Source organism: Lactuca saligna, chromosome 9 (assembly GCF_052625555.1).
Source record: "Lactuca saligna cultivar CGN05327 chromosome 9, ASM5262555v1, whole genome shotgun sequence".
Classification (NCBI taxonomy): domain Eukaryota; kingdom Viridiplantae; phylum Streptophyta; class Magnoliopsida; order Asterales; family Asteraceae; genus Lactuca; species Lactuca saligna.
The window spans coordinates 108,823,576-108,837,500 of NC_136425.1; the positions used below are offsets into that span (position 1 = coordinate 108,823,576).

Consider the following 13,925-nt stretch of genomic DNA (forward strand, 5'->3'; position numbering starts at 1 on the left):
GATGGATTGTAGGAGGTTGGATCTATGTTTTGGATTAATTGCATGGCCTGAGATGCTTCTGTATGGATTCAGAACGGTGGTACTCAACGAGTCACATGGGTGGACTCGACGAGTTGCTTGAAGATGGCCTGGGACTCGACGAGTTGGAAGAACAACTCGGCGAGTAGGTTGAAGATGGCCTTGGACTCGACGAGTCCATTTGGACTCGGCGAGTCTTGTCAAGGGAGTCCCAATATTTCTGGTTGAGTCGATGAATCGGTGAGTCAAGGGATGACTCGGTGAGTTGGGTGCGAGTGGACTCAGAATTGTATGGACTCGGCGAGTCATCGGGTTGACTCGGCGAGTAGGGTCAGTCAGGGGTTGACTTTGACTTGTCCATGGTTGACCAGTTGTCTTCCAGGGGTATTTTCGTAATTAAGGGTATTTATTGAGTTGAATGTTTTGATGTTCAGTGGAGGAGTTCGTGTCAGAGTTCGGAGCAGCGGGATCTTATCTTTTCAGCCGACGGTTTCGAGGTGAGTTATCCTCACTATATCAATAGGGTCTAAGGCACCAAGGCCGGCCCTTTATTGTATTGAGATTCGGTTATGGTTATTATGTTATTGTTTGATGTGTCTGCATCCTGGTAGCTAGGATGGTACATGCTAGGAGGCCTTGTTAAGGTCAGTTTTCCCGATATACAGAGTGATGCTATGCTAGTGACCAGTTAGGTCGGTAACCCGGTTAGGGTAATGATATGCTATGTGATCTGCTTGTTCGGTTTGTTGACTATGACTGTTATATGAATGTATGTTTTGTGCACATGGTTGTTTGGACTGGAGAAGGGTTGAGGCGGGTCCTGCTTTGTGCTGTAGGCCAAGATACCCAAGGCGGACCGGTTGTTCCGAAGGCCCAGCGAGCGGTCCGGATAGGCTGTAGGCCCCACGAGGGCGGACCAGACGTGCCGAGGCTCGGAGAGTGGACCAGGCCGACTGAAGGCCCGATGCGGGCGGACCAGTCACACTGTAGACTCGGAGAGTGGACCAGATGGGTTGAAGGCCCGATGCGGGCGGACCAACCCCACTGTAGACTCGAAGGACATGACTAGACCTGGAGGATGGATCCGTTGGACTGAAGGCCCGATACGGCGGACCAGTCACACGGTAGATCCGATATGCATGGCTGTTCTATGTTCTGTTATGTTATGTATGTTTTATACGTCTTGGACCGGAAGGTCGCAGCCTGGAAGGGCGTCTACGTGGGTGGTATTTTGGGGGTATCTCACTAAGCTTTCGGGCTTACAGTTGTGGTTTAATGTTTTTCAGGTTCTTCAGGAGACTGTACCAAGGCGAAGGCGCGATCATACCGCTCCTCATGATTTTGTAGCAATGTGATTCTGGGAATACTCTAATGACTTGTATTGAAAACCTTTTTGTAAACATTTTAATGGAAATCAGGTTGTTTTGAAAATTTTAAATTGGTTGTATTTTTCGGATGTTTCAAGTTGGTATCAGAGCCTTGGTTTGAGTGAATTGGAGGAACACTTGTGTGACTCCAGTCTCAAATCGAGGAGAGCTTTCAAAAAGAGAATTTAAAATGGTTTTCAAAATAAGTAAAGGAGGACGCGGAGGTACGATCAGCCGGAGCCAGTAAGTAACCCCAAAATACCATACATGACAATTGTTTTATTGAGCTTTGATAGAACAGCATGCTAGAGTTAGGCTAGGGATCTTCAGGATTTATTGATAAGTTGCCTGATTTATGATGCCTGCTAGCCTAGGGTTCCTTGTGAGAGATTTCTAGTGTTCCTCTAGTTGTGAGGATAGAGCGTTGTTACGTGTGTCGCTAGGGTGTTGTGGGAGTACTTCATACAATTATGGGTTGGTGTGGAAGGTAGTATGGGCCTGTACTACTGAAAGCACGGACTCATACGCGTATCAGGGAAACCATGACCTCTAGGGTTGGGATGAGAGCTGGTTCCCGGGTTAGTGGAATATGTCTGAGATTTGGTGTTTTATTTTCAGTATGGAGATTTCAGGGCACGCTGGGAGTGGATCCGGGTCAGGATCAGGAGCAGGAGAGGGAGTTCCGGGTGGGTCTGTACAACCCGAGGTTGTCAGCCAGATGAGTACGCATGAGTTGGATGCGAGGTTCGTGAGATCTTGCATGATGAGGTTGCTGCATTGTTTCGGGCTGAGCTGCCAGAGTTGTTTGGGTCGATCAAGACCGCCATGGTGGAGTATTTTGATGAGCGTTATTCAGCTCTCACGGAGATGGCTGTCGCGGCGGCTACAGCAGCTGTAGCAGCGGCAGGGGGAGGAGCTAGTAGAGGTTTTCAGTATCGGGACTTCGATAATACGAAGCCTCCCACTTTTGATGGAGTTCAGGATCCGATCGTTGCTATGAGATGGTTATCAGATGTGGAGGGATGTTTCTTCACGTGTTCATGCCCTGCTGATCAGAGGGTGAGGTGTGCTTTGAACCTGTTGAGGCTCGGAGCAAAGGATTGGTGGAGATTGACCATGGGGTCGTACTCGGATGCGCAGAGGGCTGCGATTTCATGGGATCGGTTCAGAGAGATGTTCAGCACTCGTTATGTTCTGCAGGTCGAGAGGGAGAGGTTGGCTCAGGAGTTCTTGGAGCTGAAATAGGATTCGGAATCGGTGACGGAAATCACCAGGATGTTTACTGAGAGGGCGATGTTTTGCCCTGAGTTCACTTCGGAGCAGGCTCAGATGTCCCGATATCTAAGCATGCTAAAGAGAGACATCAGACAGTTTGTGTCTGCGCAGAGGTGCGAGACTTTGCTGGAGTTGCAGGAGGCCGCCAGGCGGTGCAAGTTAGAGATTGAGTTGCAAATGCGTGAGCTGAGGCAAGCTCCGGTTCAGTCACAGCCGGCGACGAAACGGTCTAAGACCGTTGATTCCAGGATGGGAGATCAGGGTGGCCACGTCTGTGGAAAGTGTGGAAGGGGTCATGCCGGGGTTTGTCGGTCCGGTGGAGCATGCCGCAAGTGCGGAAAGGAGGGACACTATGCGAGGGATTGTCGGCAGTCAGTGCCGGTTCGGGATTTGAGGATATGCTATCATTGTCATCAGGTTGGACATTTGAAGGTCAACTGTCCACGGCTTGCTGCAGGACCGGTGCAGGCTCCAGCACCGGCTACGTTGAGGATCACAGGTGGAGATCAGGGTGGAGCGGAGCCCCCAAGGGCTTAGGGTCGTGTTTTACAGCTTGCTGCTACGGGTATGTTCTTTCTGCTGTTTTGGTTATTTACGATTGTTGTAGAGTATTGTTATCTGCTAGTTTCGTTGGTTGGTTATGAAATTGCGTTTCGGGTTTTCGTGTGGTATCCGTTGTTCCTTGAGGGTTTGGCGAGTTGTGATCGAGATTTCGTTTTAGTATCTTGTATTCCCTGAAGGATCGTTGAGGTTATGGATTAGTACTTCGAGCTATCGTTGATTATCTTTGTGAGGATTGGTGGCGGATGCGGCGTTGGTTTGAAGGCCAGTTAGATTCTGTAGTCTGAGGAATTGATAGTTGAAGATTGGGTTCCTTTCGAGCAGGTTGTGCAGCATGGGAACATGATTGTATGAAAGTTGTTGGTGCTGGTGAAAAACATTTTTGAGTGCATGTGTTGATTCCTGCAAGGTTGCTTAGGGAGATCGGTGATGGCGACCGGTGACTAGCTGTCAGTGTCTTAAGTGGGGGAGAATTGGAAATTCTCCGGATGATCGTTGGGCCTGAGAGGTTGTTTAGCTGCTTGGGAAATTCAGCGGTATTTCTATTAGTCGAGAGCAGGCTCGTATGAGTGAGTAACAGGCGTGCGGGGCGGAATACAGACCTAGGGCAGTTGTTTGAGGAAGGCATGGGGGCAGGACGGATTCGAGCATGTTTGATGGAGATAGAGTTCGGAACCCCTAGGGGGCTAGAACGGTATGTGCGGGAGGATTTCCCGAAGGGATGGTTCGGAGTGATGAATGCTAGTTGAGCGGTCCGGATAGACTGTAGGCCGGTAGGCGTACCAGTCAGATCGAAGGCTCGGAGGACGGTCCAGTCAGATTGGCTGAAGGTTCTGAGAGTGGTCCAGATTGGCTGAAGGCCTGGGGAGGCGGTCCAGTCATGCTGAAGACTCTGCGAGTATTGTTGGATCGGATTGAGGTTATGGGTTGCGTATGTTGCAGTGTGATTACATTGGGAGGTCTGGCCCCGGGTAGCAATCTTGAGCAGTGAAGGTAGTGCATGGGCTTGAGAGTCCCTGTGATGAAAGTCAGAGTAGTGGTGATGCATAGATGATGGGTACGCTTTAAAGAGGTAATGTAGCGTGGGATGAACACCATGGTGCCTGTCATGGTGACTGGGCGGACAAGCGGTTCCTTGGTAAGGAAGGAGGGAGGAATGAAATCCCAAAAGGGAGTGCGAATTCACGGAAGTGAAAACGGCAGTGTAGAGTTATGATGGGAGTGGTCCGACGATGGTCCTTGAGTAGTGTTGCGGCGGTGGAATAAAAGCTCATTCGGCTTGGTATGTTGCTCTGGGCACGGAGGGAATACCGCGATGTAGAGCCAGGGGGAGGGGTTCGGAAGGGATACAGAGGGAGAGTCTTGGACTCTCAGTGTGATTCTGATCAGGGTTTTGGCTATGTTTTAGCGGTTCATCCTGGAAGGATGTTCGAGGATATCATCAGTGTATCAGTTTTTCCAAACCTGAGGGTGCTAGAGCTAGATCAGCATGAGTGTGTGATTGCGAGAGGAGAACTCGGGGGAGTTGCTCCGAAAGGGAAGAATGGGTCTTTCGGTCGTCATGGGATGGATAGAGTGAAATTCGGATCGGGAATCCGATGGTCCGTGGCTTTACAGCCACGTGAGTCAAGTGAAGGATGAGAATTGGAGCAGTAAAGCATCATGGGTAACTCTCGGTTGTTGAGTGTGGTTATCAGAGGGATTCAGCTGGTGCCCAGTTTGAGTAGGTGATGGGGACACTGTAGGGTAGAGAAGTGAGCTTCTGGTTCTATGGTTGTACCTTGAGGGACTTGGTTCGGTCAAGGTCAAGTGGTGCGTCGTGGGAAGTAATTTGAAGATGAGATGCCGAAGGCTTCGAGGACGAAGCCTAATTTAAGTGGGGGAGAATTGTAACATCCCGGAATCGCAAGAGTAGAGTGGAAGGGCTGAAAGTGTAAGTTTTAGAGGGTGACTCGGCGAGTCCATGGATAACTCGGCGAGTCAGGTCGCGGTCATGGTCGCGTGTCAAGTGGCCTACTCGGCGAGTCCATGGGATGGACTCGGCGAGTAGGTGCTGTATGGAGAAAACCCTAATTTCCGAGGTTGAGCCCTATATAAAGAGCATTATACCCCTCCACAGCCTCCCTTATTCCCCCCTTGAGTTCCAGAAACCCTAAATTCGTGGAGAGATCATTTGTGGAGCAAATTAGAGCTTGGAGAGGTGTTGTTTGAAGAGATCTTGAAGGAGAAGTGGCTTGAATCAAAGGGCTTTGCTTGGATTCGAGTTTGGCTGCTATTGAGGCATCTTTTGGAGGTAATATCTTCGTCCTTAGGCTGTGCATTCCTAGTTTCATCATTTTGGGGTTTGTGGGGAGTATGTCTTGGAATGTTTTGGAGTTTGGAGGATAGATCTGAGGTTGCTACCTCAGATCTGGAATATTGAAGGCCTAGAGTGCATTAAAGTTCCTATGTTGAGTGCTTAGTGAAGCCACCATGTCCCAAACCTTGGTTTTAAGGTGAATATGGCTTAGATCTCGTTAGATTCACGTAAAGTTTGCCACTTTACGTGATGGATGGATTGTAGGAGGTTGGATCTATGTTTTGGATTAATTGCATGGCCTGAGATGCTTCTGTATGGATTCAGAACGGTGGTACTCGACGAGTCACATGGGTGGACTCGACGAGTTGCTTGAAGATGGCCTGGGACTCGACGAGTTGGAAGAACAACTCGGCGAGTAGGTTGAAGATGGCCTTGGACTCGACGAGTCCATTTGGACTCGGCGAGTCTTGTCAAGGGAGTCCCAATATTTCTGGTTGAGTCGATGAATCGGTGAGTCGAGGGATGACTCGGTGAGTTGGGTGCGAGTGGACTTAGAATTGTATGGACTCGGCGAGTCATCGGGTTGACTCGGCGAGTAGGGTCAGTCAGGGGTTGACTTTGACTTGTCCATGGTTGACCAGTTGTCTTCCAGGGGTATTTTCGTAATTAAGGGTATTTATTGAGTTGAATGTTTTGATGTTCAGTGGAGGAGTTCGTGTCAGAGTTCGGAGCAGCGGGATCTTATCTTTTCAGCCGACGGTTTCGAGGTGAGTTATCCTCACTATATCAACAGGGTCTAAGGCACCAAGGCCGGCCCTTTATTGTATTGAGATTCGGTTATGGTTATTATGTTATTGTTTGATGTGTCTGCATCCTGGTAGCTAGGATGGTACATGCTAGGAGGCCTTGTTAAGGTCAGTTTTCCCGATATACAGAGTGATGCTATGCTAGTGACCAGTTAGGTCGGTAACCCGGTTAGGGTAATGATATGCTATGTGATCTGCTTGTTCGGTTTGTTGACTATGACTGTGCACATGGTTGTTTGGACTGGAGAAGGGTTGAGGCGGGTCCTGCTTTGTGCTGTAGGCCAAGATACCCAAGGCGGACCGGTTGTTCCGAAGGCCCAGCGAGCGGTCCGGATAGGCTGTAGGCCCCACGAGGGCGGACCAGACGTGCCGAGGCTCGGAGAGTGGACCAGGCCGACTGAAGGCCCGATGCGGGCGGACCAGTCACACTGTAGACTCGGAGAGTGGACCAGATGGGTTGAAGGCCCGATGCGGGCGGACCAACCCCACTGTAGACTCGAAAGACATGACTAGACCTGGAGGATGGATCCGTTGGACTGAAGGCCCGATACGGCGGACCAGTCACACGGTAGACCCGATATGCATGGTTGTTCTATGTTCTGTTATGTTATGTATGTTTTATACGTCTTGGACCGGAAGGTCGCAGCCTGGAAGGGCGTCTACGTGGGTGGTATTTTGGGGGTATCTCACTAAGCTTTCGGGCTTACAGTTGTGGTTTAATGTTTTTCAGGTTCTTCAGGAGACTGTGCCAAGGCGAAGGTGCGATCGTACCGCTCCTCATGATTTTGTAGCAATGTGATTCTGGGAATACTCTAATGACTTGTATTGAAAACCTTTTTGTAAACATTTTAATGGAAATCAGGTTGTTTTGAAAATTTTAAATTGGTTGTATTTTTCGGATGTTTCAGTAACTATAAAAGGAGGCCCAAGGCTTTCCTTTTCGATTTAGTTAAAAATATTTTTCTCTCTGCCCTTGTAAGAACCATAGGTTCTTCATCCCCTCTCCTATTATTCTTGTCTTTTGAAGCTAATGAAGATTTGATGCTCAGAAGTGCTTCTCCTTTAGTGCTTATTTGTGATAAGTACTTAAAGGCTTAAGAAGTACTTCAAAGAAGATGAGAACTAACATTCTTGGTGGCAGATACTTGTTGAGTGATACATTATAAAGAAACTATTTCTTGAGTTTTTGTCATCTTAATCAACTCTCCAAACCAAAGTGAGATTAAAGTCTTGAAATGTTGTATTCTTAACATCATATGTTTGTATAATCTTTCTAATTCATATAATTGGATCCTCTTGGTAGTTTGGTTAAAATGATCTTAAAACAAATGTTATATTAAAATTGCTTCCGTTGTCGTTTAAAATTATTTTATAAAAAAAAATAAAAAAAAAATAAAAAAAAAAGATTGTTTTTAGCTTCATCAAAATGATACTTAATATTCTTGAAATTGGATAGTTATCGATAAATTTGTGGCTTGGAGCAAAAGGAAAGGATTGGAGCTGATTGGAGCTGGTAATGACGAAATTCAAAAACCTGCTAAAATCTAATCTATCTTTGCTTCGCAAAGTCGACATTTTCCTAATCCTATAAATAGATGATTTTTCAACCCTAATTTGGTGTGCAACCCTTGGGAACTTCTCCTAAGAGGTCAAAAGATATTACAATTGTCCAAAAACAATTTTAGGTTGATTTCGAAGGTGGAGAAGCAACATGAAGTGAAGATTTGAAGAATCGGAGCTAGAAGCGTTAGAATGGCGCATTAATTTGCTTAATGATTGTGTTTTGTAAATCATTACTTATGTTTTTCTGTTTTTGTTTATTGATTATGAGGTAAATCCCTAATGTTTTCACTAGATTAGATGTAACTTAGTGATTTTGGTACGATTCAATTGTTCGAATATTGGTTTTGTTTAATATATTATGATTGTTTGATAATAAATCTTATGTGTTAAAGCTTTGATTTTATTATGTATTGATGAGTTATTTATGATTTAGTCAACCAATCTAGTTGTATTAACTTGAATTTTTATTCATTTGTGAATAATAAACTGTTAGGGCTATTGTTTGATAAAACCTAGGGTTCGGTGATAAATTCATAAACTTAAATGTTTAAAAAAAACATATGTGAACAACTTATGTTGATAATTGACTTTCATATTACGAACTTAATTATAATTGTTTACATAGTTAACTAGAAGTTCCTTGCGATAATCATCTTAATAATTATAGAATTTGGTAATCAGACTAAGATAATTAATACTTTAGAAGTCGGTAATAATAACTATATTTATTTCACTCAATTTGAATCCATCATATTTGAAGGCGAAATTAATATCTATATGAAAAGATCTTTTATCTTCTTTGTCTCTAAGTCCATTATTTAGTTTTCTTAGTTTTATACTTTAGTTGCGTTGAATCAAACCCCTTTTTCACTTTATTGTTTATATATAATTAATTTAATATATGATATATCTAAACTGAATTCCTATTTTTCCTATGGTCGACACTTTGTCTTACAAAAACTAAACCGCTACTGCATGTAAAGTAAGAATACAAATTGACTAAGTTCGTACACAACCGTAAATTGAATATTGAAATTCTTACAAGATATATATTCATGTTTGCTTATTACAAGTTGAATATAAACATTAATAAATTCATATTTAACCGCAAACAGTATTAAATAAAAAATACATAATACATTATTCATGTTTGCTTACTGCCTGTTGAATATACATGTCCACTAGTTAATATTCAATTTTCATTTGTAGCTTAAATAACCAATGTATAAAAAAATAATTTTGTAAAGAAAAAATAATATGAACTAATTTGCTGATTTTTAAGACTTTTTTAAACAGAAAACTGAATATTAAAAAAATAAATTTATAAGAAATTTTTTTATAAATTGAATATAAAAATTATAAATTCATTTTAAACAGAAAACTGAATATTAAAAAAATATACATTATATATTATTTAGGTTTGCTAACTACTTTGGATTATGATGGGAGACTTCAATGTTGTGAGGCACATGGTAGAAAGATTCAATTCCAATTTCTGCCAAGAACTGCAAGAGATTTCAATAATTTCATACACGAGATTGGGCTTAGGGATGTGAAAATGGGGGGTCACAAGTTCACCTGTTTTCATAATTCATACCTCAAGCTAAGTAAGCTTGATCGGTTCCTGGTTTGTCCTACTTTCCTTAATTTATTTCCTCGTATCTTCGTTACTACTCTTCCAAGGGAAATTTCCGACCATTTCCCTATCCGCCTATCTCTTTCAAGGAAGGACTTTGGTCCATCTCCATTTAGGTTTTTCAATTCTTGGATGCTTAGGGAAGGATTCGAAAAGACTTTCATCTCTAACTGGAATAATTTTGTGGGCTATGGTACACCCGATTTGTACTTGGCGGCGAAGCTTAAACATATTAAAAATGGACTGAAAAAATGGAGAGCATCTGATTATCCAAAGGAAAAAAAAAAAAAAAAAAAAAAAAAAAAGAACTACAGATACTCAAGAAATTGGAGGAATTCCTGGACCATGAAGCTGAGTCGCGACAGTTAACAGTCCGGGAGTTGGAAGATAAAACCTCGGGGTACAAATCAATCATAGAGATTGAAAAATTCAAATCTTTTGATCTGAGAAAAAATCTCGGATTAAATGGGCAACTGATGGTGATGAAAACACGAGCTTTTTTATGGTCACATCAATAAAAACAATCAAAAAAATAAAATTGATGGCCTAACGATAAATGGTGATTGGTGCACGGACCCAGAAATTATAAAACAGGAGATATATTCGTTCTTTGCTGATAAATTCAAAGAAAAATGGCCAGTTAGGCAAAAATTGGGGAGCAGGTATTTCAAAAAAATATCACACGATGGCTCGCATCTAATAGAATCCCCTATCACCCTTAAGGAAATCAAGGAGGCGATTTGGTATTGCGGGAATGAAAAATCTCCGGGCCAGATGGTTTCACATTCAAATTCATCAAGAACTATTGAGAGGTTCTTTTGGGTGACATTGCAGCGGTTGTCAAATACTTTGAGAAATATGGAAAAATTGACTCTTCTTGCAAACTCCTCATTTATTTCGTTAGTCCCCAAAGTTAAAGATCCCCTCACAATTCGAGATTACAGGCCAATTAGTCTTATTGGGTGTATCTACAAAATCATATCCAAGATACTATCACTCAGAATAAAGAAAGTCATGGGGAATTGTATTAACGAGGTGTAGTCTGCCTACGTGGAGGGTAGGAACATACTTGACGGACCACTTATGGTGAACAAAATTTGCTCATGGGCAAAAAAAAAAAAAAAAAAAAAAAAAAAAAAAAAAAAAAAAAAGAAGATACTCCTATTTAAGGTCGATTTCAACAAGGCATTCGACTCAATCAACTGGGGCTTCCTTGATACCAATCATATGCATATGGGTTTCGGAGTTAAAATGAGGTCATGGATAAAAGGATGTCTCGAAAGCTCCAAATCCTCGGTGCTAGTCAACGGCAGTCCAACCGATGAATTCCCTATATCCAAAGGCGTCAAACAAGGCGACCCACTCTCCCCTTTGTTGTTCATCGCAGCTATGGAGGGACTAAGCGCAGCAATGAGGGCTACGTGCGACACCGGAATATTTCAAGGTATTCAGCTGTCAAATGGTGGTCCATTAATTTCCCATCTATTATATGTGGATGATGCTTTATTTCTTGGAGAATGGTCGAAGCATAATATAAAAAACCTGGCCCGTATTCTACATTGTTTTCATGCTGCATCGGGACTCAAAGTTAACTTCAATAAATCGAGAGTTTTTGGAGTTGGCTCTGATACACAAGAAATTTCAAACTGGGCCAGAACTTTAGGATGTGAACCTTCCACTCTACCATTCACATACTTAGGGGTCCCAGTCAGCGCAAATATGAACTTGAAAAAAAATTGGGCACCAGTTCTGGATAGATTCCAATCCAAATTGTCAAAATGGAAGTCAAAAACCATATCTTTTGGAGGTAGATTGACACTCATAAATTCGGTGTTAGGAAACCTTCCATCTTATTATCTTTCCTTATTCGTGGCACCTGAGGGCATTATTGACACATTGGAAAAACTGAGGAATCGCTTTCTGTGGGGAGGATCAGATGAAAAGAAAGTGATTCATTGGATATCATGTGATAAGGTAACAGCATCAAAGGAATCTGGTGGGTTAGGTGTCGGTACAATAAAAGCACTAAACGTCTCTCTAATAACAAAGTGGTGGTGGAGGTTGAGAACCAAGCAGGATCAGTTATGGGCTGCTGTGATAACAAGTGTGCACAATCTAAGGTCAAAACCTGATGATTGTTACTCTAAAAAGTCGTTACCTGGGGTATGGAATAACATCGTTGGAATTGGAAATGATCTAAAGAAAAAGAATATCCAAGTTCAAACTGTGTTAGACAAACGAATAGTAAATAATGGTGTTATATGGAGATGTAGGCTCACCCCGGATGGCTCTTTCACAGTAAATGCTCTTAGATCAAGATGGGACTACCGGACTCCATTAACCAACAGAAATTTCCACTAGGTAAAAGAAATCCCACTCAAAGTCTCTTGCTTTATTTGGAGAGCACAATGGGGTAGAATCCCAACAGCTAAGGAGTTAGTAAAAAGAGGGGTAAACATGAAAAATTTAACTTGCCAGATGTACAATGTGAAGGAAGAAACCGTTGATCATATTCTTGTAGATTGTGCTTATGCAAAGAAGGTCATGGAAGGAGTAATGAGATGGTGCAAGGTGCATACTCACATGGAAGATCTTCAAGCGGTGTCGGATGTTCTGAACCTTGTCAATAAATAGGGAACGTGTACTAAAAAACGGAAGATAATTCTGACAATCTGTTATTCTACACTATGGAGAATCTGGCTAGCAAGGAATGAAAACGTCTTCAAAAGGAACCGGCTACCACCTGAAAAAGTTATTTAATATATCAAATCAGTAACCGTTTTTTGGGTAATGAACAGGAGGACCAAGATGAATTTAATCTGAGCAAATTGGTCTCAATGTTCTTTTTTCTTTTAGTTGTTCGTCTTTTTTATTCTCTGTCTGTTTCTTTGTATTGCCACTGATCTGTGGCTGCAACTTTGTTTTCCATGTTTTCTTTTTCTTTTATATATAAATTTATTTGCCGGTTCCAAAAAAAAAAAAAAAAAAAAAAAAGCCTTCTTGAATAAAAAATATGAATTTCTGAGGAAGACGAAGAACATCGAAATAGATATTCATGTTTAAAGACAAGTTGAATAAACGTGTGTGACGATATTAATTTTTGCTTATTACAAATTGAATATATTCATGTTTGTTTTAATATGTTCATCGTTTTAGTGTTCATCATTTTAATGTTTATCCTTTTAAATAGTTCATTGTTTTAATGTTCATAGTTTGAAAATGTTAATCGTTTTAATTTTCATAAGTTTTAATATTTTTATCGTACTAATGATCATCGTGTTAATATTCTTCTGTTGAATATATCGTTCATCATTTAATGTTTATCTTTTGAATAAGTTATCATTTTCATGAATATGAAATTATTTATATATTTAAGGTAGAAAACATGTTATTTAAATTTCAATCTATATATTTTTATTCATTATAAATTTATTGTTATTTTAAAAAATGGTGAAAGAAAATTTTATAATGTGCAAGTAATTGATTGGAATTAATGTTTTATACAATTCTGTAGACGTATATATTTTACGTAAGAATAAGGTATTTAATTTTTCATTAATGGAACTCATGATATGTTTGTATACTTATTTTGAAATAGATGTAATGATTCTTTGATTATAGGAATATGGTAGTTATTATAAGTTGTATTTGTTAATTGTCAAATTTGCCCTTTCGATTTCTTTAATTAATAAACTCCAAGATAATACAAATGATAGGTCAGAATTTGTTTTCGCTATTCACACATTTATTTGAACTGTGAAGATGATATGCTACAAATCGTAAAAAACAATTGGGGTTCCATCACGACTTTGTTATTTAAAGTGAAGTACATTAAATTATTAAATTTAATATGCTTTCTATTCTATATTTTAGGTAAATATAGCGATAGTGATTATTACATCAAGATAAGTGGTTCACCTATATATACACACTTATATCGATACTAGTTCCACACAATCCCACAACAAAAGAAACAAAAAATCTAAGTTTCTTCAAGTATCTAGTCTTTGTCCCCCAAACATAAAGAACCAGAGATCAACAGTAAGTAGCCCTCATAGACTGAGAAAAAATGTTGTCAAAAAAAGCTTCATGCGATTCGCATGGAGAAGACTCGTCGTATTTTGTTGGGTTACAAGAATACGAGAAGAACCCTTACGATCATGTTCATAACCCTTCTGGTATCATCCAAATGGGTCTTGCCGAAAATCAGGTCTTCTTCACTTAAACTGTATTGTTTTTTTTCCACGTATGTATTATTGTACAAATGAAGGTCGTAGGCATGCATGATAGAATATCCTGAAGTATGGTTCATAATGATCGTTGGATAAAGAAAGCACGTTGGCCAATCTCCATTAATCTCTTATGGTTCTTTAAAATGACATTAGGGTTTCCGTCAAAGA

At 41.2% G+C, this 13,925-nt stretch overlaps 1 protein-coding gene across 1 annotated transcript in view; it reads left to right on the forward strand.

The window, feature by feature from the left end:
- The first annotated feature begins 13,594 nt into the window (after positions 1 to 13,594).
- Positions 13,595 to 13,925, forward strand: part of LOC145015295 (1-aminocyclopropane-1-carboxylate synthase 3-like) — a 4,330-nt gene continuing 3,999 nt past the window's right edge. The window contains exon 1 of the mRNA XM_078973753.1: positions 13,595 to 13,735. Coding sequence (XP_078829879.1) covers positions 13,595 to 13,735 — 141 coding nt within the window. The remainder of the gene's footprint in view (positions 13,736 to 13,925) is intronic.